Here is a 25,241-nt window from a genome sequence, read left to right on the forward strand (position 1 = left end):
CAGCCTCAGGCGTCTCTCAACAGAAAATAGCTGTAAGTGGAAAAAATAAACTGCCTGAGCATTTAAACTTTAAAGTCAGAAGGGGTCCATGAACATTGCATGGCTTCTTATTGAACACGAATCACTAAATTACACATATTCATCACAATAACTGTGCTTCAGCACTTTATCTTAAAGATTAAGCTGCAGGGTGCCGTAGCAGGGAACAAAAGAAACAACCTGCTACCTATGTCCAGAGGCTCTGCAGTGACAGGGAAAGGTGTTACTGAGGTAGCCAGGTGATCTTGGCATATAACCTCCATTTTCTGCAAAGGAAAATGAGGAAAAATACCTTAAACCTGGTGAATAATGTTTCCGGGCTGCAAAATTGGCAGTTGGGTCTAACCCAGCCAGATCCTTGTACAAATACAGGGCAGTGGTTCACCATGCAGGTACAGTACACCCAGTTGTGGCCAGTCTCAGATGCTTCAGAGGAAAATGGAAAAAAGAGCACTAGACTATCTCTGGGCAACAGATTTGCAAGCCAAGTCTGAACATCCCTCCTTTGCCCATTCAGGCACTGGAACTTTTCCCTCTGAACTAGTTTATGTCTTCTACAAGGTCTGCTTTGTATACTGACTTACCATGGCTGAAATGTTCCCCAAGGAGTAAAACCATAGCCATGAATGAGCATGGCATAGAAGTGTCATCACTGGACAGCCTTACTGGCTACGTCTAGATCTGGTTACCATGCTTCTCTTTTTGCTATTACACCTGCAGCTGAGACAGAGATACTGTGAGAGCCTTAACCTCGTCTTTGCATGATGAGGTGATCTTCATCCAAACTGATGAAGCACATTTTAGAGTCCATCTGTGGAGCACAAAACAAATCTAAACAAATATCTGACTCAGCTACTAAACTGAAACAGCAGCAGCTTTGAGGAGGAAGTTGGCAGCACCACTTAGAAGTCTGTGGATTGCTTCCAGCTACCCTCTTCTCCACTCACTCTAATTATTTATCCTTGATCCCTAAATAGAATCTATATGAGGATTGCTTAAAAGAAATGCACATTTCCGTAGCTCCTTTTTCTCTCCTTTTCTAATCCACTTTTTTTTTTTAACCTTAGACTAAAAAAATCCACAAAGCACGCGAGGCCATTACATCTGAACTACATCCTGTATAAAAACATTTAGTCTTAACTCATACTTCTATGGTTTTATTAAATGTAACTGGTTTTTTTGTTTTTTTTTTTTTTCTAGCAGAAGTCTCACTAAGTAGTGTCTTCTTGAGCTACTGGTTTTATGAGCCTATACAGAAGACAGCTATTATTCCTGTTCTGAACTTTTGACTCAAATACCAGTATTTATAGTTAATAAGGCAGCAGCAGAACAAGGGGCTGTGTGATCTGCAAGGCTGGTAGGTTAGTGCCAAATGTTTCCATACGTGTGTTCAAATGAAAAGTCAGTTTCTCAATGCAAGTGTATCTAAAATACTTTTTTTAATTTTATGTAAATTCACAAATGATACAGTATTGAAGTGGTTTTAGTTTTTTGGGGTTTTTTTTGGTCTTTTTTTGAAACATACTATACAATCAGGTTAAGTGTTTTACATCAAGGCACAGCACACTATAATACACACATGCCTTGCCAAGCAGCAGTTTAGTATAATCCCCGAGTTTTGGCAGCAGTGCCAAGATAAGTAGCATGGATCACATATAAGCTGGAAGATAAATAAATAATAGATGCTGTGACATTTTATTTGAAATAGAGTTGCATATAAAAAGAATATACAATAATTTAACTTTAATAACTAGAGTCTCTTGTACTATACATAACAAGTGTTTTCATGTGTATTAAATAAAACATTTTCAATATTAGGATGCAAAATTAATCTTCTTTTTGGCTGTCTTGATTTACAGAGAAGAGTTGCTTTTGTTAGAAATTGAAGTTGAATTTTCAGTTTCATGGCAATCTGAAAGAAACAAATCCAGAGTTACTGATACACTGATAATGAAGTGTTACCAGTAAAATAATTCTAAACTGTTGCATTTAGTTAATGCTAGTTATCGAAGCAGAACATCTACAAAAGCTCTTCTTCAAACTGTAAACATGCTAATGTTCTATCTGTAACATGGGGTTTTTTATACTGTTACTTGCCCTGTTTTCTCAGGGATAATCACTGTAGGTCTGTTACTCATCCAGCAAAACTAAAGTTCTGATAATGTAACAAGTTGCCTGCACTGCAGATTCAGTTTGTTGCAGTGTATTTACCATATTCACATTATCATTCAGCTTTTTATATTTGAATGCTTCTTCTTCGCTTGCCGAAGGCCTTGGATCCCACATTGGTTGGTACGAAGTTGTTTTTGCCCACTCCTCCTGACCTGCTCAGGAAGTCTGCCAGACGATGGGTCACACAGGTTGCTGTGTTGCACGCCCTCTTCTGTGCTGTGACACTGCTTTTCAAAACAAAAGTAAAGAGTTAGTTCCCAAAGTATCTACCATGCATACAATTAAGTGTCAGTAAGCAATGCTATGCCTAGGAAAGATTTTTCTGTAGAAAATGCAGACTTGCTCTGCAGCAGGCATTTACAATTTCTCTGTGCATGGCTTACAAGCTCTAAAAGATGCATCTTTATGGATTTATTTTTTTTTTCAGCATCAGGCTCAGTTTACAAAAGCTGGCTAAGCCCTTCCTTTCTTGGGCAACCGGACTGAAGACTAAGCCAAGCCAGATTTTCAGCAACACCTGTGCCATTGCCTCCCTCCAGCAAGTCATCATAACCAACAGAGAGGTGCTGAGGAGGTCCAGGTCTGGAGCACTTAAGCAGAGCCCACTTCCTCCAAAAGCCGAGATCTGTGTTTGGCTGCTGAAGCAGACACTGATCTTTAATGTCTCACTTCAACACCTACCCTTCATCCTAGCCAGAAAACACATGAAATCCTAGCATCACTGACAATGACTCTGGCAGGGCTGGACCTGTGCAGCAGCTGACTGGTTGCTTTTGGAGCAAAGTAAGAAGGAAAAAGGAAAAGAACATTAAATACTTACCTGGAAGTGTTCAGTACCCAGTTTTAAACAGGATTACATTTCTAGTTTGCTTGAACAACTCTGTATGAGCCTTTCCTGATTCCTTTACTTCTCAGGATCCTTACTAACAGGATTGCATGCATGCCTGATACACACATACATTTCTATGTACTGATGTAAATTTCAATTTTGAAGTTTTTTCAGCTTTTCTAGAGTTACTAGCATTGCCTCTTGAGCATTAATACCACTTGAAAATTTTTCTAGCCATATCTAGAAATCTCATATTCTAAAACAAGTTAATAAACAAGCAGATCTAATCCTTATAGAAAAATAGGTTTATTGAACAAGTGCATGGGCAGGCACAAAAGATGAATCTACCTGTACATTTAGCAGCCAGAAACGAAAAGCCTTGTTTAGATTTTTTTTTTTTAATCAGGGTCTAAGAAAATAATTTGAAATCTCAAGGCAGTGCTATTCATCTGTATTTATTTATTTTTTCCCCTAGCTTAGTATGCATATTATATTCTCTGTCTTCCTAACATTAGGTCCATCTCAAACATGCTCTGTCCAAAACAGAATCAAAAGAACATAGCAATATTAGCAGTCAAAGTTAGATCCACATGCATCAGGTCAAAAAAAAAAGGGAGAAGGGGAGAAATAAGCACATCTAGTTGTTTCCTAGGGGTTCCCCATAGTTTGCATAGCGTTCATGTTCCAGGTCACTCAGCACATTTCGTTTCTTGCCAGGAGTTCCAGCCCCGACGTCAGTGCGAGGGTAAGTTTGCAATTTGTGCAATTCTTGAGACAGTTTGCCCAGCACACAAGTACTCAGACTGGCACAGCGTTTGGAAATAGGTCTATCCAGGCTGCAGGGTGGAAAAAAAACAAAACAAAAACAAAACAAAAAACATGCCCAGAGGAAGAGTAATCTCAAACATGCATGTTCATGCATTTCTTCCCTAAATACCTACAGTTAGGAAACTTAAAAATAAATTTAAAAAAAATAACCTCTCGACACCACATTCATGCAAGGACAGTTCATACAAATGCAGTCACAAGGAAAACACTCTTTCAATTAATTCAACTTCGTTGGAAAAGCAAGTTCATTAGTCTTTTGGATGCTCATTGTCAGGGGTGAGGGTTTCACTTTCCAGGTACTCAGCATGCTGTTCAGTCTCTCATACATCACCACCATGCTTTGCAATACAAATCCTGTTAGGATAATGCAAACACTCTTGCATGCCTTTGGTCTACAGGGGAGAATGGTGCTGTGTGCATTCAGAGGAACGTCCCCTCTGCCAGGGACTTCCCATGCCTTACAGCAGCATGCACTTTCACGACAGAGAATCTAAGAGTGACTGAATGGCCTCTAACATTCCCACTAGGAAGACATACCTTTTGCTGCCATATTTTAACACAACCCCCTCAGTCAAGCTCAAATCGCCCTCCACTTCCAGTTGTAAAAGACAGACAGAAGCAGGTTAACTAGGCAGAAGCCATTCTCCCAGTATCAGCATTACAATGCCTCTGCATCCTTTACCAGTTAGGTGACCATAGTTAGCCATAACCCCAAGAAAAAAGTTGACCTGCAGAGGGTCTGCTCAGACAGCTTTTGCTAAATATCAAATACATGACACCTCCCCCATTGCCCTTCTCCTGCCCCAGTACATCAGTCTTTACCTGTTCCCCTCAGAGGCTTGCTCCAGCTCTTCTGCTGTCATCTGTATGAACTCTTTCACCAGCGCATTTAATAACCTCCGAGCCTCGTAATCACTGAGCATCACTCGATCTGTTACGGACTCCAAGCCGGGTCTAAGCAGAGGCAAGCAAACCAGGATGAATAAAACGCAGACTGCTGCAGAGAGTCATGCACAGGAGAGAGGCATTTGTCATGCATCACTGCATGTCATTGACAGTGTCTTTCACTGGTGTGAAGATGTAAACCATCCTCGACACAATTAAAGAGGCACAGTGTTACAAACAGCATCAGAAGCAGCTGGTTTTCTCATTCACTGTAGTCTGTTTTCCTCCTAGGTATCTGAAGAACATTAAGTATTTCTGTACCATTCAGATATGGCCGTCAGCAACAGAACCAGCTTCTTACCTGACTGGGGCTGCCTGGAAGCTCTCCATCTGGCATACAACCAAGGCATAGACAGCAAGGAAAGATGAAATCTTCAGCATGACCATGATTTCCTCTCTGCAACAAAGAGGTACGTCAAGCAATGGCTGTTCTCCAATCCTCTCAGTCCTATGAGGTCTACTAAAGAGGTCATAATTTCCTAGCCACAAGTAGCACAAATACAAACAGCCTTTTTTTCCTCTCATTTTTCAGTTATTACCTTCCAGTGTCTTTTGATTATTGTCATTTTGCTTTGTTTTTCTTAGAATTTAAAATAGGCACAGTTATGGGACAAGAGTCATCAGAAAAAAAAAAATAAAGGACATATTTAGTGCTTAATATTTTGTAAGAATGAAGTGCCATTGTTAGCACTTTACCTGAAGCTGGTTCCTTCTTGGCAGTTAGCACACTAATATCCCAATTCAGATTACACTATAAGAATTAAGTAGCTTACTTTCAACAAGTATTTCTACTCTGAAACCAGAAAAAGGATAAGTTAAAAATTAGTCAGAACAAACTCTGTAAAAAAAAAAAAAGTATAACTGAAGGTATTTGCTTTGAGATACACCTCTTCTTCTCTCACAGCATCAGTATCTTAAGCAAGCACATCGCTAACTACCCTACCAGCCTCATTTTTCCGTACTCCTAGCTCCCGATGCGGCTCTCCCGACGGCGGGGCACTTGCCAGCGGACGCCCCGCTTCCCCACGGTTCCCTGGAGTTGAGGGGGGAGAGGGGGGGGGGGCGGAGGCAGCGCCGGCGGAGCACCCGGGAAGGCTGTGCGGGGAGAGCCCGCCAGCCGGCACACCCCAAAGGAAGAGAGAGACCGAGCACTAACTTCCTCCCACCTTACTTGGCTCGCACCCTTCCACACGCGTGTGCCCAGGCTTATAGACGCGAATGAAGGCGTTACGACCCCGTGCGAAGCGCCGCACCCCGGGAGAAAAACGGGACGCGGGCCACCCAGCCCATACAGGGAGCCGGGGCGGCGCAGTGCTTACCGGCGGCGCGGTGCTTGGCGTGGAGGAGGGTGCGGGTGGCGCCGCCGAGCCGCGGTACCGCATACCACCCGCCGCCGCCCCTTTATACCTGCCGCCGCGGCAGCCTGCGTGGGCGCCCGCGCGGGGCCGCCAGCCAATCGCCGCCTCGGCCGCCCGACGAGGTCCGGCCCGTCATTGGGCGCCAAAGCCCAACTCGGCGGTGACGTTATGCCCCGCTCCGTCAGCGTCCCATTCACAAAAAACACCCGGCCGGGGGGGCGAGGGCACTCCGGGGGGGGGGCTCGGCCCCGCTCCCCCGCAGGATCGCTTACGCGTGGCGACCTCTGCGGCAGAGGGACCGCATTGCAGAGCGGAGACGCTCCCTCCTCGGGATTCTCCCCCACCCCACCCCACCCCACCCCACGCCGGGGCCGTCCTCCCCACCCCCCGCGCCTGGCAGTGCGGGGAGCCTGGTTGTACCCAACCTCGTTCCCCGCGCCCCGACAGCTGCGGTTGCGCGGGCGGAGGCCGGGGTCGGAGCGAGCGCGGGGGAAGCGCTTTCGGCCGGCGTCCGGCCGCTACCGCCCGGAGGCAGGGCACTGCCTGCCCTTGCGTAACGCCGCGGTCCTCGAGGAAACCGTCACCACCATCACCCCCCTCCACCGTAACAACGCACCGCTCCACGGGCAGGTGCACCGCCTTTTCGTGCACCGGGGAAGGGGAGGGTCGCCTCCCCCCGCTGTGAGGCTGAGCCCCGCCGGCGGGATTACCGGGCAGCTGCCCGCAGCCCCATCCGTCACCCGGGAAGGGCCCTTTGTCACGGCGCGGCGGGGCTGCACCTGCCCACGCAGGATGTTTGCCGAGGCGGAGTGTTTGCCCCGGTACAGCGAGTATCCGCCCGGCGGGGAGGGGGGCGGCGGAGGGCGGCCACAGAGATGCACGACGCGACACGGTGGTGAGAGGAAATTGCTGCACAGCGGAGCGGGCCTGGGGAGGATGGGGGAAGTGGGGACGGGCGGGCTGCTCCGCAACGCCGGGACGCGGAAAGCCCTTCCACCGCCCCCCGAGAGCCGGGGCCCGGCAGCTCCTCTCCCGCCCGCCCTACGTCGCGGGGCGGTCGCTGAGGTCGGCGGCAGCGGCAGGCGCGGCCGGTGCGCGCTCCCGCGGCAGAGCGAGTGCCCAGGCGCTACCCTGACCCCCGGCAGCGCCTGGGGCGCGCAGGGCCATGGCCGGAGGAGGGGGCAGCTGAGCCACTCCGGGACCCCCGGCCCCGGCGCGGCTCCGCCCGCTCCCGCCCCTGCCCTCGCTCCCCTACATCGTTCCCGCGCAGCCGCAGCCGCCGGGCCCCGGGGTGACAGCGCAGGCCAGCGCACCTTGCGCGGCCACATCGGACCGCGCCGCGGGACGAGTGCCGAGGGCGGGCAGACCGCTCCTTTCGCTGTTTGGCATGGATGGGGAGCATTCCCGGGGATCGCCTGGCGTTTCTTCGTTGGTGTTTTTGCAGAAGGCAGTGGCACGGGTTGCTCCCGACGGCGGGAATCTCGTGTTCCAGCGGGAGGCGAATAAGGACGGGGAGAGCGGCGGGGCGGGGGTTGTTTTGTTGATGCGATTTTGGCTTTGAAGTTTAACGAGGAGCACGAACGGACTGAAAACCACTCGCGAGTCGCCGAGGACCCGGTGAGGGTTTCTTCTTCTGTCCCCTGTGCCGAGTCCCCGCTGGCTCCGTGCCCACAGGCACCGTCTGGGGGCCGGGGTGAGGCTCCCGCGGAGATCGGGGCACTCCCCGCCGCAGGCGCGGGGGGACTGGGGGTGGGGGGCGCCGGCTCCGGCCGCCCCCGGGGCTTCCCCTCCTGCATGCCCGCCCAGGGAGGCTTCCTCCTCCCCATACACATGGAAATTGAAAATTTCGTTTTGAATAGCAGCTCCCCCGCACGTACGCTCTTTACAGGAACCCTCCCGGGAGAAAGAGTTTAAGGATTTGATTTTATACCTTTTCCGTTTCCACGGCTCCTGTTCTGATTTTTAGCTGCTTTTTTTTTTCTGAGGTTGCATTTACAAACGTTAGGCAGCGCCTAAAGAAACGGCTCAGCATCGCTTTTGCTGTTGTAACGTGACCTATACAGCTACACCATCAGAAACAAAGTGTAGGAACTTAAACGACCGGGCTTCCAAAGTCAGGCATTGCTCGTTCTCACCCCACTGTTCCTTTCCGCTTCCTCTCTGGACATTTAATCGTTCGCATTTGCTTTGGGGATTTATTTACTCTTTATCCGCATAGAACAGGTTAAGGTTTTAACCTTAAAAAACCCAGACGATTCCGCTGGAATAGCATATTTCTGTTCTTCCGGGAGGAAAAAGTTGTCTTTTATCTTGTGGTCGATTCCAGTCAGGTCAAGTCCTTCTCTTGCCCGTGCGGCTCAGCCTCAGGCTGGAGCCTGCAGGATGTAGGGATTGCAGGATTCCAGGTGCCAGCATCTCTGCTTTAAGCTTTCACAGGAAGAAACATAAATTTAAAGCAATAGGTATTAATGCCGATAGATCTGCTTTTGTGCTCGTACAGATGAAATAGTGCGTGGATGTTGGCAAGCACTGTGGGTGCTCCTTGCCAGAGCTAATGGAGGGACTCCCAGCTGGAACGCTTGTCCTGTTTTTTTTTCTCCTCAGCTACATGTCACCTGGTCTCACCAGATATATTTTCTTTTTGCAAACCTCTCTGAAAGACAGTTTACCCAGTACAAAGAACTCCAAAGACCAGTTTGTCAGTTTTTGAAGCTGTTAAAAAGATACAAGATTTTCACAGGATGATCCTGTTGCTGGACGAATCCAAAACTAGAGGTTAAGTATTCATGGGAAAACTAGCATAGGGGGATACTTAGGAGCAATGCACTAGTATGGCAAGACGTTTACTGAAACAATCTGATCCAATGAACTTGTGAACTTATTCTTCTTTTTCCAATGCCTGATAATATATCAGATAAAATAATCAATGGGTATAGGTTCAAAGCAGATGAAATCAAGAGCTACAGAATTACTGGATTTTTTTCTAAGAAATCAGATTATCTTGTGCAATTTGCAGCTCCAAGTAAAAGGAGTTTTCTTTTCAAAGAAATGTATTTAAATTTGCAGGGAATAAGAAAAATCTGTCCTACTTTAAAGTGACTTTCTTTCTCTACACTAGATACAACTTCTTCTGTTTGATATTATTTAACCGATACATTTTAAAGTGCAACCATTTTTTCTACTGTAAATATTGCCATTATGTTACCAAGCCATAGACACTGCAGTGAGGTTCTTAAATGTTACCAGCTGCCATACTGTTAACAAAACTATCACATTTATGTATTATGTTGAGATTTTTGTCCAATAAGACTGTGAACTGTACAGACAAAATTTCCATTCCCAAGAATGGTTCATATCTAACAAGAGAGGACCCTACAAAAATGGAAGCGGAAGCAGAGATATTGCCACGATCCACAGACATGGTAAGTTGTTCATGAAGGAGATGAGCATAATTACTTGTCTCTGTTTCTGGTGGATGCCTATGCCTAGTCTGTCTAATTCAGGATCCTGTGCCCACAAATGGCCAGGAAACACTGCCACCTGAGAAGACTCCACAAGCCACGTGGGGGAACAGAGCACTGCTGAGCTCCTGTGAAAGCCTCTTTCGAACATTTCATTGCAGTCTGTTCTGCAGAAAATGCTAGGAGCTAACCAGAGTTCACAACATGGTGCTGTTGTAAAAGTAAGCTGTATATTAACAGGAGGATCGTGTTTAAGGCCCGAGAGGTCATCCTTACACTCGACTTGCTGCTGTTAAGATCTAGATCTGCTCATGTACTCTGTTCAGGACAGCATGCCATACCTCAAAAAGACATGGGCAAGTTGGAGAAAGTCCAGAAAAACAGCAGTAAGAGTTATCAGAGATCCCATAACGTGATTTAGGAGAACAAACTCAAAGATCATGGAAACAGTTAACAGAAGGAAAGACTATGGGGAAATGTGGTAACAAAAATACAAATGCTTGCATAAAGCAATAATCATCTGCACTCTAGTACTGTATTCAAAAGAGCAAATACATATGGGCTAAAAAGGCATCAAAGGAGATACCACACATTAGGAAGATTTCTAATGTGAAAGGCTGTGATTTCTACAATTCAGATTAATGACATACAAGAAATAGGTTGCATTGCAGTCATGGCATATCTTTCATGAGGGTTTTATGGCATGGTAGTCTAACAGCTGTCAGGAATGACATGTATAGTTGATATGCTCTTGAGGAAGGAATATAAACAACTAAATATGTTATTTTCATATCTTTCACCTCTGATTTATGTGATTCTGTGATTTTAATAGCTAGCGACTGGCTTAAACTCTGAAACGTAGCATCTTACCTATCATGCAAACTCTTGTTAGCATTTGCTTTTGCAAAATTTACATTCCTAATTGGTCTAATCCTTTGCTTAATTCTGCTCTGATAGCCTCCAAAAGGCCATATTCAGATGCAGATAAGCTCACATCAAGCTTATCCACAGAAATAATATTTTACCTATCTGTCTTGTAGTTCAGTTGAATTTGAGAAAAATGAGAGCCTCTTTTTTATAAAAATGCAGTACTTTCCCCAGAACCAGAACACTGATACCGATCCCAACACTAAAGCGTTTCCTTTTTAATGGACATTAAATCTGGATTTAGGCTGCTTCAGTGACTACTTTTGAGAAAGTGGAACTGCTGTTGAACTGATTACTGAGAAATCTATCAATTAGTCTGGAAGCAAATTTTCTTCCAAAATGCCTTAGAAGAGCTTCCAAACTGACACATGGATGACATTTTAAGCAGAAGATCAGTGTCGCATTGTTTTAATCTCACTGAAACAAAAGCTTGGTAGGTTTTGCAGCAGTTTCCCTGTATATATTCAAAATCCTGTGCGGAATAATCTTTTAAAACAAACCGGGCCATGCTGTCCTGCACGGCGGTTTGCTTGGCAAGGCCAAAGGGGCAGACCGCAAGGAGTGGCTCTGTCATCTTCCACATTACTGCAGCTGACCCTCTGAGCAGGTTCACAGAGGCTCCAGCCCTATCTCATGCTCGCTAGCAAGACACTCCCACCCTCTGACAATTGGCAAAACTCAGCCGCGCTCCAGCTAGTCCCAGTTCCATCGCGGGCTGCACCTCCAGTAGGCTGGCAAGGGGAATCCCTAAGGAGGAACTCACAGCTCTCCAAACGCAGCCAGGGCCAGACTTGCACCATAAGCAGGGTAGCACAAAGGGGACGAACTGTGGAGGAAAACCTCACTCTGAAAATATTTCAAAGTTGGCACCTATTTCCACTTCAGTTCTAGACATTCTGCAGGTAAGCTAAGAGCTGAACAAACTCCTTATCTGGAAAACAACCTCAGAACAGAACACTAGCCTTGATCTGCTTGCTTGTACAAGTGCTGTGCTACTATCTGGTGCGTCATCAGAGCAAGTCAGCAAAAATCTGGTGGGAAACTGCATCCTAAATCCTCAAGTTAATCCCAGGCTTGTTCTTTACGGGATATAAGAAGGGTGGAAGATCTCATGTCATCATCTCGTTCTTTGTCTTGATCATACAGAGGTCTGATTAAGCCACAACATAACTTAGTATTTTTCTCAGTCCCTTCCAGGACCATTCAGTTGCCCTGGCATTGTTAGGTACCACAGCTATACATCCCTGCTGTTTCCAGCACTTCCCTCTGTGTGAGGAGGACGGGGTGCAATTGTTTCTCAGCTAACTGTTCAATTGTTTGGCTTTTGACAAAAGGAACTCGTGCAAGGGCAATGATTTAGCCTGTACCTTCAATTAAATTGAGGACCAAAAAGATCTCTCTCCTTTCAGTACTGGTAAATAGTACATGAAGGCAAAGACTATTACAACATAATATTTGGTAATTTATTTACAGCAGACTTCTGGGAACAAATAGTCATATGATAATATCAATTAAAAAGATAAATTTCTAAATTTGTGCATAAAAATGACCTAAGTATACTCTGGAAGAGCCAGCAAATAAAACATGCCAATACTATTTTTGAAGTTACAGTTGTTCAAGCCAGTGTCATAGTTTTCTGAGTCTGCCTGACCAACATAAAATGCTTAAGCACAGTAGGACAGTTATTATGGAAATGGGGTTTTTTCAGAGCACCAAATTGACAAGGGAAAACATTAGGTGTGTTTTTCTGCTTTAACAATTCTATAAAGCACCAACATCACAGGTTTAGCTAAGAGACAACTGTAATTTATAAACAGATCATTCACTGTGATGATATAGGTGTGTTCGGAAGAGCTGTGTGATTTTAACAGATAACATCAGCACATGACTCTCAACTTGTCAGTGGGCTTGACACTAATTTCTTCAGTAAGAAGCATGCCTATTTTACATACATCTCTTTCTCTTCCCTGCCCCACCCTCAAAGACAAGGAGCAAAACCTTTACATTTCTGGCTACAAAGAAGTCGTTTTCTTGTATGACATTTTATAAATAATGGCATGACTTCACTGGGCAAGAGATATTATTACCAGAACGGAAAGCACTTCAGCCCAAGAAAGGTTTACCTTTTTTTCTAGATGCGCAGCAGCCATGTCAATGCTAAAGAGTAAGAAAGCCAAAGCCTGTTTCAAACTGTAGCTGAATGCAGGTTTGTGAGGGATTTAATGGAACTTGGAAGCTGCTTATTTTTTTCTCCCATGAGTGCAATAGAGTTATCAACAGGACCTTAATATTGTTACTAAAAGAACGGCCACATCTGTCAGTATATTTCTTCACAAGTCAAAGCTATGTACGTGTATGTGTAGTCGCTCCCCGTCAAAGAATTGCTCTCTGCTTTTCTTGAGAAGACAGGAACACAATCATTTCCTGTTACTAGATTGTGTCCAGCTTCTTACAGAATTTATAAAGCAAAGTAATTGTAAATCTTGATGACTAGAATGTTTTAGAATTTAATAAAGATACATGTTTTAAGGGGTTTCTTTACTCAGCCATCATTTTTTCTAATTTAAATCAAAAATGTTTACTCATCCTATGAGTTTGCTCATTTGATCATCTGTGCTTAAGATGAGTAAAACCTTTCAAAAAAAAAACGCAATTCAGCACAAGCTGCTGCCACATTTCTGAAGGAATGAAAGAAAAAAAAACAGTCAGAAACTGGCAAGGAATCCTGCCCTTGGATAGCCATTGCACTCTTGTATCCCTAAACCTGCATTCTTAAGTGATTTCATCTGTCCACAAGAGTTTATTTATCACTTACTTCTGACAACTCTCAGTCATATTTATCCATGCTGATGCTTTTTTCCTCCATTTAATCTTGCCTTTAGAGGTCCTCAGATCTTTATTCTTGGCTGATTCACCACCTTTTCGCATTTGGCTTGACCAAAACAAATTTTGCTGTTCTGCAATCAAGGTCTTCAGTTTCTCTTCCTCTGTCACAGTGGATTACACCACCATCTCTTCTCCATCACCAAGGCTCCAACACCACATTAAGGTCAGTTTTGACTGTTCTCTATCCTGCTTGAGGATAATTGTCAAATCTTATCTGCTTTTCCCCCCATACAAGTCTGTTCCTTCCTTTCTAGCCAAACATTTGGACTTTTCTTCTTGTATCTTTTTTTTCTCTTCTTAGGTCCTTCCTACGCTATTTTTTCCCTGTTTTTCCCCTTCAAAATCCTTGCTGCCAAAGCTGTCAATCATCTTTCCTTTCTTTTCTTACACCGATGCAGTGGAAATCATGATTATCTAAAACTTTGGGGGCATGTGAAATATTACACTTAAATAACAAAATATTAAAGATAAGCAGTAAAAATCCATCAATCAAAGCAATAGCACCTCTTCCTATGTTTCTTCAGATATTTTGAGAACTATTCAAGTATCATCTTATGGGGGGAGGGGCAGGTAAGGAGAGAAAAGCACCAATCTTTGTTTTCCAAAGAGAGAAGCCTATGTACATAAACAGCTTATATCCTTCTAGCTGAGACTGCAATAATAACCACGTGCATATACACCACACAATGATAACCATGCATATACACCATACCGTACACCATATGATTGAATGATGTATCTGGCACATTCATGTTCCTACTCCCACTATAATCAACAGTAGTTTCATCCTGCAAGTTAGTTCTGTGTAACTGCCTGTAGGCTATGAATTAGCCTTTCTCACACTGTTTTGGAGTGTTTTCTGACCAGCCAGTCTGTGTACCTGTACTCACCTGACTCTGCTGAGCTAAAGTGCTTGGAGACCAAATACTTTTGTTTAAATGTGTGTAAGTAACTAGATTTAAATCTATCTGTTTGAGTTTGCATGCATCAGCACAACTGCTTAAGCACATTGCATGTCTTTTTTTAATCATTGACCGTTTCTCCTCATTCTGCCTCTGGCTGCAGCCAAGCTGAGGTCCTGAATCTCTTGCCCTCTCTGGTGAGAAATCTTAAGGTGCAGACATTGAACTACTGACATTTGATGCAGGTATGGCCCAAATAATTCAGTCAAGATGCCAGGCAGTATCATACTGGAAGAAAGGATGAAGAAGAATGAAAAAATAAACCTCCAGCAGTGCTCATGCCACTTGCTTGTATTGTGACAAAGTGGGTAAGATGTTGGCATAGGACACTGGCATTGACACAGGCTTTACAGGCATTTTGCAGCTAGGACAAGGAAAGATGCTGAGGCGAATACAACTGACTACTCGTTGCACAAGGATTCACCTGAAAGTCAGAGTCTCTCACTGTGTTGATCCATGGCAACTAGCACAGACCCTGGTGCAGCCAACTGGCCCAATCAGCCTTCAGCACATGACAACACACAGGCATCAAACTCCAGTTGAGAAAACTGGGTCAGCAGCATTGCACTTGCATTCATTAGAAGTTACTGCTGTATTGTTCCATAACACACACATGACATTTATCTTTCCTTCTCAATCTGCCCGTCCTAGGCAAATGTGAGCGAGCACCCTCTTGGAATCCCATTCTCTTTTTACCCTTCGTAGCCTTGTGCCCTCTTCAACAAGCACCCAGAGAGCCATTTTCATTGCCCTGAAGCCTTGCAGGTGCCTCGCAGCCAGATTGCCAGCCAAAAAGATTCCCACCTTCCCCCCTTGTCACCCTGCTGTACCCACAGCTCCTGTCTGCTTTCTGTGCTCTCAAAGCAATGGTCTTCACTGTGTTTGAGTTCTTGGACCATTCACCCTCTGAGCAATTTCTAGGGCCTTCCTCCGCTTTTATGACACGTACTCTCAGGTCAGTATCGGCGTGTCTGAAGCAGAATGTCCCATCACTGGAATGTCCTGAGAATTAAGCGTTCAATGGTTAGATTATCAAGCATGTAGTGCATTTTGATCAGTCAAGTTATTAATGAAGTTCATCAGCATAAATTCTTTACCAGTTTAGGTCTCACCAAGGTTCTTATGTAGAGGTATTCAGCTGAATTCAACAAAAAAAAAAGAAATCTCAAGTTGGAAACACGTAGCACAGAAATTTTAACAGGGCTGGAATGCTTCTGTTATGCCTAAAATCACTTGCACTGCCATGAACTGGAGCCGATGTCCCGCGGCACAGAGGATGACGGGCACGGCGAGTTGCCACACACCCACCCACCCGCGGGCAGAGATCAGCCGGGTGTGCGGGTGTTGCGGTGGGAGAGGGCAGCAGCACGGCGGGATTTACAGTCCCGGAGCTCTGGGAAAGGCACCTCCCAGCTGCGGATTTGTGCTCCCACGGGGACTGAGCAACGAGCGAATACTCGCGTTTTACTTTTCCCTGTCGTGGTGGTCAAGGTATTTTCGAGCACACCGTCAGCAGTGCTTTTTCGGCACTCCATAAACCTGAAGCGTGCAACTTTTCATACTGTTCCGGCAAGAAAAAAAAAAACCAAACCTCGTAGGGACCGAAACCCGTTTTCCGCACCCGGGGCGGGCCCGGCATGAGCCGCACCACTGTCCCTCCGGGCGGCGCGATCCCGTCCCGTCCCGTCCCCCGCCTGACGCCGAGAGGCGGAGCCCCCGCGGGCCAATGAGGGCGGGGCCGTGTCGCCACCGCCTAATGAAGGCGGCGGGCTGGGGACGGCGGCAGGAGGAAGTTGCGGTCGTGTGTGGCGATGTGGCCAGCGGCCGCGACAGGGGGCCCGGCGGGAAGCGGCGCGTGCTTCCTCCTCCTCCTCCTACTGCTTCTGCTGGCGGCGGTGCTGGCGCTGGTGGTGCGGCAGCTGCTGAAGCAGCGGCGGCCGCCCGGCTTCCCGCCCGGCCCGGCGGGGCTGCCCCTCATCGGCAACATCCACGCCCTGGGCGCGGAGCAGCCGCACGTCTACATGCGGCGGCAGAGCCAGATCCACGGGCAGGTACCGCCCCTCCGGCGGCGTCCGCCGCCTCCCTGGGGCCCGTGGGAGCGGGGCGGGTGGGGTGGGCGGCGCTGCTGGCGGCCGAGCCCAGGGAAGAGGCGGCCGGGCGGGATCATCCCGGGGCTGCTGTGGCCCTCAGACTTGCACCGGCTGCACGGCGCGTCTGCGGCCTCGGGCTGGAGCGGCTGTCGGTGCCCGCGCCCCGGCGAGGAGCGAGCGGCAGGGCTGAGGCGGCCGCGCCGGGGAGGGCGCAGCAGCGCCGTGGGCGGAGCAGCCCCGGCGGGTTGCGGGAGCCGGGGAAAGGGCGGGTACCCGGTGGGTAGCGGGGTCCGGAGTGCGAGGCTCTGGGGCTGAAGACTTTTTCGCAAGCCCGGTGTTTCGGTCAGCCCCGCCGTGGGCGCGGGGAGAGGAGCTGCCCCCCTCCTCCGGCAGCGCTCCCCTGCCGGGGGCGGCGCCTGGCTCCTGCTTGGCGTTTGGGGTTTTGGTAGGGCACTCAAACTGGTGCCCTGCTGCGCGTGGGAGCAACTCGCTCGTTTCGCATCGGCAAGTCACGGACTTGCGCCGAAAGGGCTTAATGTTAACAAAACTACAACAAACTGCCACCAAAATCCGGCGCTTGTAAAACGCAACGTTTTCACTGAAAGCACATGGCTTCAAAGTACTTTCAGTGGGGGTTGGGAATATTTAATTAGCGTCAATTAGTGTAACTATGTAAGAATTATTTTTTCTCTTTTTCATACTTTCTTATAGATCAGGTGTTTCTTTTCATCAACTACTTTCAAGTAACTGATCTATTCTTACAAGCTTTGTAAAAATTAAGCCCAAACCAGACCTAGCAGGGAAAGGCAGGTGTTAGTATTTGTAAGCGTGTCTGTGTGTGCATACATAGACACACACGCACACGTTTTGGTAGCAGCTGGACGGTCAGCGCACACCTGGCTAGCCCTTCCACGTGCCTGTAGGTCTCCAGAGTGTTCATAACACCTGTGGTGTTTTACTTAGCAGGATCATCAGTGGCGGTCTGTGAAGGACTGAGCTTTCTGTTCAAAAAAAACAATGGTTTGTCTAGAAAATTACATCCTTCAAACTCCTAGAAACGTTTAAATATAGCACCCCTACCAAGCAAATAAAACCGTGGCTAGAACTTAAATCTGTCAAAAGCTTTTGTCCAGATCATTCATGACAGCTACAGTGGAAACAGAATACAGAAACCAGGTAGTCAGTCTTGTCATGAATGAGAAGCAAAGCAAAGGGCATGAATTAAACGCATGCTAAATGGCAGAAACAACAGGCTAAGATTATCTTTTGTTTAATTTATTTTGGCAGTGGAAAAAAGAAAACTTGTTTCAAGCAAAATACTAGGACAAATAGAATGGAAATAGGAAGGAAAATGTGTCATCAAATAAACTAAGCTTTGTACTTTCCTGGAATGCTGTATGTAGTTCTAGTTGCCTGCTCTCAGATGGGATCCTGTAGAGTTTGAGGGAACTTGAAGACAGCAGATCAGGATTTGGAGGACTCTGGAAAAATACAATGACAGGAATTTTTTTTTTTAGATTATGTATAATATAGGAAGAAAGATAAATAAGCTATGCTCAAAGTATAGAAAATTCACAAATGGTTTGCAGAAATACAGCACGACTGTTTTCTTATTGAGTCCAGTCGTTAACCAAACACTGCCAAGTCCACCACTAAACCGTGTTCCTAAGTGCCGCATCTACATGTCTTCTAAACACCTCCAGGGACGGTGACAACCACCTCCCTGGGCAACCTGTTCCAGTGCCTGACAAGCCTTTTGGTGACAACCCAGTTGTCACAGAAAGTATAATTAGGCTATCGTTATTGCATATTGTGGAGCTCTGAGACAAAGGGAAAACTAGAGATTTGTTTAAGTAAAAATACAAATTTATAATGCTCAGAAAAGTATGGAAAGAGATATAGGATTTCAATCTTTAGCTTAGCCTTGGTTTTAATTTTTAAAACTTAGGTTAAGATTTTCATTGTGTTTATCCTGTATGTGCCTTCTGCAGGATGAATTGTGTCTTTCTGCAAAGCATCTAGTGCTGACCACTTCTGGAAACAGGAGATGGGACTAGCTGGGCCATGCTATCATTTGTTAGCTATGGTCATGGCTCTCACTTCTATCATCTGATGGTTCTTTGGGAGCCTGTGCAAAGTGAGCTGGTGTCAGTTTCAGAGGCAGAAAGGACTTGGTGCAGCTTGGTTGTTTTCACAATTGACACCACTTCTGCGTCTGCCGGTGCTCAGTGACATGTTGGAAGACTTTGTGATGGGAACTTGTAAGTTCCGTCATAGTGCCCTTAACCAAATTAAGCTATTGGAATTTACCTTCACTCAGGCAGGAAGGAGGAGCAGATACAGTACTAAAGCTTTCCTCCCTCCTGTGGAAACAGTCTCAGCAAAGTAGAAAAGTAAGCAGTATATGTACTTTAGTTTTAGTTCTTATATAAAAACTATACCTTATATCTAATATCTAATAATTTCTTGTTATGTATGTGTAAGTATATACTTATATATACTTATCTCTACTAATGTTAAGGGACAGTACATTTTTTTCTGGAAAATATGCATTGTGGTTGCAAATTAACATTTTTTTAATGACTATATGAAAGCATCCTCTGTCCTTACTTTGGAGAGCTGCTTACTTTAGGTGCACAGCAATGCACAGAACGGAGTGTGGGCTAATTTACTCTCTCTTTTCACAGAGTGAGTTAGCTCACAACAGACTCTGTTGTGTAATGGCACAGTTGTATCACCTCTGGTTATCTCTATGCCCTACTGAAGTGTATTCAAGTCTGTATTTTGCATTGATGTTTAGTGTTGTTTCACTTTTTGATTATTTGTTTTTACTTGTTTTTGTTATTTGTTCCTAAGATTTGGTGTAATAGCATTTTACAATTTTTATTATTTTTTCCCCCTGAAGATCTTCAGTCTCGATCTTGGAGGTATATCTGCTATTGTACTGAATGGCTATGATGCAGTAAAAGAATGCCTTGTTCATCAAAGTGAAATTTTTGCAGATAGACCATCTCTTCCCTTGTTTAAGAAGCTGACAAACATGGGAGGTAAGTGCTAACGTCTTCTATGTAAAAGTGTAATTTTTGTCTTATAGATGGCTTTGTGATCACATGAAACATTTGCTTTAGGAGAGTTCTCTACTTCTTTATCTCCTTTAATAAAATATTTGGTGCTTCTTTAAAGATATTGTTTGGAAAGGATTGATACTCTTGAACTATGTTCCATAGCAAGATGTGTGTAATTTTTTTGTCTCGTTTGTTGTCTTGTGAAATAATTTTATTATCTTATGGGGGAAACATAAAGCGTTGCATAAAATACTGTATCAAAATATTTTTTTCAGGCTTACTGAACAGTAAATATGGCAGAGGATGGACAGAACATCGCAAATTAGCTGTAAATACCTTTCGAACTTTTGGATATGGTCAAAGGTCATTTGAACACAAAATTTCAGAAGAATCTATGTTTTTTCTTGATGCCATTGATACGTACAAAGGCAGACCATTTGATCTTAAGCACTTGATAACAAATGCTGTTTCAAACATTACTAATCTGATTATTTTTGGAGAACGTTTTACATATGAAGATACTGAATTTCAGCACATGATTGAGATTTTTAGTGAGAATATTGAATTAGCTGCTAGTGCTTCTGTATTTTTATATAATGCTTTTCCTTGGATTGGTATCTTGCCATTTGGGAAACACCAACAGCTGTTTAAAAATGCAGCTGAAGTCTATGACTTTCTTCATGAGCTTATTGAACGTGCCTCTGAAAACAGGAAGCCTCAGTCACCTCGACATTTTGTAGATGCATATTTAGATGAGATGGATTGCAATGAAAATGATCCAGAATCTACATATTCAAGAGAGAACTTAATTTTCTCTGTTGGAGAACTCATCATAGCTGGGACAGAAACCACAACAAATGTTTTAAGATGGGCAGTGTTATTTATGGCTCTTTATCCAAACATTCAAGGTAAGAACTTTGATGTTTTGAGGAACTGAAACACTTTCCTATTGCAAATATAAAATGCTTTTTCAAAGTGATGCAGTGATCCATAGTCATAACCAAAAGGAAGGTTTGTATACATTATTCTGTTGTATCATTTTCCAAATATACTATGGACAGATGTGAAAAGCTTATTTTATATGCAGATGAAGAGGATATCCAAGTCAAGTATGATGATAAAATTTTAGCATATTATTTTGTGAATACATTTTAATGGAGCGTTAATATTTTTAATAATGTATTTCTAATATATTTAAATTTAGTGCTGTGATGCATAATATTCCTTGGCAGATGTACTAATCTGTGTAGGTAATAAATAAGAAGCAAATGCAATTCAATATGAAATTAATAAACTAAATAAAATATGTAAAAACATGAGGAAAAATGTAAATTACGTTGTGGTTAATGACTTAGGTACAATTTCTTTTTATCCCTAAGTAAGTGCCTCAATTCACAGTAGATATACATATTATGGACATGTGTATTTATACTTTGGGAAGAACAAAAACAGCATTTAAAAATAAAAATAAAAAGTTGTGTTACAGTCATTCTGAAGTAAGACAGGAAGAGATGTTTGAATATCAGCCCAGATATTTTGTGTAGAAGTTTGGATTTTAGAAGTGAAGAGTCACGTTTCTTGTTTCACTGCTTCTGTTTCGCTCTTCCTATCAAAACCTTAGCAGTGCTTAGTTCAACTAAGGGCTTTCAGTATTTGGAGAACGAGCAGCCTAGATAACTTGGGAAGTTACTACTGATACTTTGACCAAAGAATATTGCTCTAACATCATCATTTCAGAATGAGGATAACAACACTACTCGTAGCTGTAAGGCTCTTGACATCTGAAGTTCTGCATAGGAACCAGATATCTTTATGTATGAAAGATCATATTTTCTTCTTATGGTAGTAGGTGCATGACTCTATACCTTCTGATTTTCTCAGGTAGAATAATTTCTAATTTAAATTGGGTGGATAAAAAGAAATTATTATTTTAAAATTAGAGATAAATTTTTATATTTATGTTTAAGATCAATACAACTTTGCCTGAAAAAATTGAAATTAAAATATTATTATAAGGTATGTCAAGGCCTGGCATGCTATGAACGGTGAAAGTCATTCAGATTAAGTAAAGAAAGGTTTAAAAAAAATAAATGTTGCTTTTATGCTTCCGAGTTCCATCTATATGCTTTTGCAGTTTGAATGCCTTTGAGATTATTTAAATAACCTGTAAACTTAATTTTTAAAATACTTTAAAATACCAGTGATTGAATTTGTTCCTTTTCAGTTAAATTCAGAGTCCTGTCCCTCTTAACTCTCACTGTGTTGTATCAGATATTTTCAGATTAAGAGAAAACGATTTTACGCTGTGACAATTCTTAAGACTCATAGCAGAATTAGACAAAGGAAAGTTCAAGTGGCTAATTTCAGTATTATCTGTGCTCACTCAAGTATTTAATGTACTTTATCTTTGCAATCTTTTGCTTCTTTCTTTAGTTTTGAAGAGCTCTAGAAATAAAAAAGAAATGTATGTTAAAACACAATTTTACTGAGCATAATTACTTTCAAAATTAAGATTACTGGTATGTATGGTAGTAATAATTCCTACTAGCAGGATAAGGGATATAGAGTCTAAATTTAAAAGCTTATAAGCTACTATATTTTATGTATTTCATGTTTCAGTATCCTTTTAAAAGTATATATTTTATAGCTTAAATTAAAAAACAAAGGATATTACACAATCAACATCAGCTTTTATTCCTGTTCCTAACAGGGCAAGTTCAAAAAGAAATTGATTTAGTCATCGGCCCAAACAAAATGCCTGCCTTAGAAGAGAAATGCAAAATGCCATACACTGAGGCTGTTCTACATGAAGTTCTAAGATTCTGTAATATAGCCCCACTAGGTATTTTTCATGCAACTTCCAAAGATACTGTTGTGCGTGGTTATTCTATTCCTGAAGGCACTACAGTCATTACAAACCTCTACTCTGTTCATTTTGATGAAAAATACTGGAGCAATCCAGAAGTGTTTTTTCCTGAGAGATTTTTGGACAGCAGCGGGCAGTTTGTCAAGAAAGATGCATTTATTCCTTTTTCACTAGGTAAGAGTGATTCCTTCCACTATTTCTTTTCATAAATCTAGAGACGTATAACATCTAAGTGATGGCAATAAATCAGGAATGGACAGAATGATGTAAATATCCACAGCTCTAATGAAACAGCTGTTTTAAAGATATTCAGTGTCATGCACTTTGGACATAACAGATTTCAGCATGATGTCTTTTATATAGATGTGCTTATTATTATATATAAACTAACAAAAAAGCACAATATCTTCTTATCTGAGGAGTCTATACATTTTATATCATTGCAGTACATAAGTGTTATTTGTTTCACGATTAAGAATCATTTGCTGCTGAAGTAATTACATACAGATGATTTACACAACCAGCTTTCAAATTTCAGCACTTAGCACCAGAAACTGCAGATTTAATTCAGAACTAGCTTGTGGGTCAGCATGTAGCACTGCATTCTGTCCCAAGGAATTATCCTAGCAGTCCTAAATCATTATGGATTTGTCTTTTGATACCAGTAAGAGTGGATCACTTACCCTACTATGATTATGGACCTAAAAAATAGGTGTTCTATATAAGCTAACTGCCAGGCACTCTGCAGTCCATAGAAAGATGTAACCTTGTGCAGAGAGTGAGTTAGTTTACTTATCTGGGAAACTCTTTCTCCAAAAAATAGAAGGAGACGAGACAAGACAATTCCCTTGGAACAGATGCAGATCTAAATGGCCAAAGTTAGGTTTGATGAAGTCCATCTTTATTGTGTACGCTATTATGTTTCTTTTTGCCTGTTTGACCTTACCAGTTCCACATGTTGTTATCCATTCATCTGTATCTTCCACAACTACATTTACTCCCTGTAACTAGTCATACATGGAACGGGAACAAATACTTAAAGACGTTTTCCAGACCTGTTTCCTATCTTTCTACTTACCAAGTTATAATAACTGCCAGGTAATAATGACTGGCAGTAGATGTAAATAATAGCAGGGAAAAAATGGCTGAAATTCACAGTATCTTTTTTAAAATACATCTTCTGTCTAGATTGGCACTTCAAAACAAGATAAAGTAGCTAATAGCTTATCTAAATAAATTTGACAGAATTAGTTACAATGGCATTCGTGTAGTGAGAGGAATAAATTCTCTAAAATCTGTTCCTTTCTGTAAGTTATCACCTATCCTCTCTTACAGAGTGCTACCACCAAGTTCATGCAGCTCATCTTAGAACACAGAAATGACATTCTTATTCATAATAAGAGTGAAAATGTAATTGAATACATTTTAAGTCTTTTCAAAACCTTTGTTTCAATCCAGGAAGAAGACATTGTCTTGGAGAACAACTAGCTCGGATGGAAGTGTTTTTGTTTTTCACTTCATTACTACAACGATTTCACCTGTGTTTTCCTCATGGCATTATTCCAGATCTCAAACCAAAATTAGGCATGACATTACAACCACAGCCATACCTCATATGTGCGGAAAGACGTTGAAGACAAGGGTCTAGATTGTCAAGTGGAGCATAATACTCCAAGCTGCAGCTGAGGATCCACTTTGCCTTCTATTTCTAAATGTGTTCATGTCATAAGAACAAAAATTTAATGGACTTGCAGATAAATTCTGACTATGTGTGCACAAGTTAATAGTTTTTTTTTTTATTTGGTTTTCACAAAAAAAAACCCCAAACCCTCAACTAAAACTGTGAAACACATCCAAGTTGATGTTTTCACTCCAGAAGTCTCTTTTGAATCTAATTTCTGAATCAGCTTTTAAATATTTAATTACTTAGCAAGCCATTTTGCTTCGAGAGAATATTTTTATAAGCATGGAGAATATGGCTCAAAATGTTTATATTCAGATTCATCTGTGGAAATCTAATTTACACTATTCCAGCTAAGCTGTTCTTTATAGTTCTGTGTTAAATTTACATAGCTAAAAAGGTTTTAAAGGTATCTATTTAAATTTCTGTAACTAGGAATAAACTATCTTTTCCAGCCTTGACAGGCAAATTGTCTTAAAGCATTTTAATCCTTCCTTCTCCTTGCCCTATCTTCCTGGTTGGTCATAATTTTTTAGTGAATCAGATAACTATGTGAATTCACTTTCAAGATCTTTTATGGCTTGCTTCTTATTTAGTAATATATACAAAGTGTTCAATTATTGCTGTACTCCTGATAATTACAGCAGCCATTTTTGCCAGTTTATTGCATTTCCAGACACATGTCCTCCATTGCCTCTCAACACAAAGCATTATGTAATGATTAATCTGTGCCTAAGTAGACACTGGAAAAAACAGTGTTTGTGTTACAGGGTCACATGCAACTATAATATGAGTCAAGAAAATAAGCTGCTCACAAGTCTGACCAGAGAAGAGACCCTTTTTTGGGAGGCAGAGTGGAATAGGTTTGGGAGAAAAAGGTTTTAAATGGATTTTAAGCACAAGTTTTAGGCATAACAGCTACTCTTGACTTCTGCCAGCTTCATTTTTTATTCCTGACAGTTATTGCTTTATGGAGATTGGTAGATAAAGATTTATGCCTACAGGAGAACCTCATACTCAGTGTGGTAGGTCGACACCATGTGGGGAGAAGTGAGGCCTCAGAATAGGGTTCAGAACAAAACACACACTGAGCAAGCAGCTCTTTAAGGCCAGAGCTGAATGTTAGACCTTG

At 43.0% G+C, this 25,241-nt stretch overlaps 2 protein-coding genes across 9 annotated transcripts; one reads left to right on the plus strand and one right to left on the minus strand.

Annotated features, from left to right (window-relative positions):
• Positions 1-1,877: 1,877 nt before the first annotated feature.
• Positions 1,878-16,030, minus strand: CALCB (calcitonin related polypeptide beta). 4 transcript variants are annotated; one of them, XM_086749147.1, is made up of 6 exons: positions 15,520-15,640; positions 15,311-15,409; positions 5,115-5,210; positions 4,691-4,822; positions 2,251-2,438; positions 1,878-1,951 (listed from the first exon to the last, which is right to left on the minus strand). In XM_086749147.1, the coding sequence occupies exons 3-5, from the start codon at positions 5,198-5,200 to the stop codon at positions 2,276-2,278; spliced, it is 381 nt and encodes a 126-aa protein (XP_086605273.1). In that variant the 5' UTR covers positions 5,201-5,210; positions 15,311-15,409; positions 15,520-15,640; the 3' UTR covers positions 1,878-1,951; positions 2,251-2,275. The 4 variants fall into 4 exon arrangements, with proteins under 4 accessions (XP_086605273.1, XP_086605270.1, XP_086605271.1 ...); XM_086749144.1 differs by lacking the exons at positions 1,878-1,951; positions 2,251-2,438 and adding exons at positions 3,325-3,876; positions 15,994-16,030 and having other exon boundaries at positions 15,520-15,545; XM_086749145.1 differs by lacking the exons at positions 1,878-1,951; positions 2,251-2,438; positions 15,311-15,409; positions 15,520-15,640 and adding exons at positions 3,325-3,876; positions 6,133-6,167.
• A 188-nt stretch (positions 16,031-16,218) lies between these two features.
• On the plus strand, positions 16,219-24,572 carry CYP2R1 (cytochrome P450 family 2 subfamily R member 1). 5 transcript variants are annotated; one of them, XM_086748572.1, is made up of 6 exons: positions 16,328-16,458; positions 19,403-19,424; positions 19,500-19,544; positions 19,838-20,470; positions 22,273-22,602; positions 23,887-24,572. In XM_086748572.1, the coding sequence occupies exons 1-6, from the start codon at positions 16,429-16,431 to the stop codon at positions 24,060-24,062; spliced, it is 1,236 nt and encodes a 411-aa protein (XP_086604698.1). In that variant the 5' UTR covers positions 16,328-16,428; the 3' UTR covers positions 24,063-24,572. The 5 variants fall into 5 exon arrangements, with proteins under 5 accessions (XP_086604697.1, XP_086604698.1, XP_086604699.1 ...); XM_086748571.1 differs by having other exon boundaries at positions 16,219-16,458; positions 19,403-19,544; XM_086748574.1 differs by lacking the exon at positions 16,328-16,458 and having other exon boundaries at positions 19,414-19,424; positions 20,274-20,470.
• Positions 24,573-25,241: the final 669 nt, after the last annotated feature.

Source organism: Chlamydotis macqueenii, chromosome 5, assembly GCF_036417535.1.
Source record: "Chlamydotis macqueenii isolate bChlMac1 chromosome 5, bChlMac1.mat, whole genome shotgun sequence".
Lineage (NCBI taxonomy): Eukaryota > Metazoa > Chordata > Aves > Otidiformes > Otididae > Chlamydotis > Chlamydotis macqueenii.

What these genes read in the sequence shown, in the direction of transcription:
- CALCB (XM_086749144.1), bottom strand. Translation starts at nt 5,200, where the DNA reads ATGGTCATGCTGAAGATTTCATCTTTCCTTGCTGTCTATGCCTTGGTT. An exon ending in TTCCAGGCAGCCCCAGTCAG is followed by an intron (nt 4,823 to 5,114) that starts GTAAGAAGCTGG and finishes GCCTCTGCTTAG; the next exon opens with ACCCGGCTTGGAGTCCGTAA. An exon ending in CAAGCCTCTGAGGGGAACAG is followed by an intron (nt 3,877 to 4,690) that starts GTAAAGACTGAT and finishes TCCACCCTGCAG; the next exon opens with CCTGGATAGACCTATTTCCA.
- CYP2R1 (XM_086748571.1), top strand. Translation starts at nt 16,219, where the DNA reads ATGTGGCCAGCGGCCGCGACAGGGGGCCCGGCGGGAAGCGGCGCGTGC. An exon ending in GAAGCTGACAAACATGGGAG is followed by an intron (nt 19,545 to 19,837) that starts GTAAGTGCTAAC and finishes TATTTTTTTCAG; the next exon opens with GCTTACTGAACAGTAAATAT. An exon ending in TCTTTATCCAAACATTCAAG is followed by an intron (nt 20,471 to 22,272) that starts GTAAGAACTTTG and finishes TGTTCCTAACAG; the next exon opens with GGCAAGTTCAAAAAGAAATT.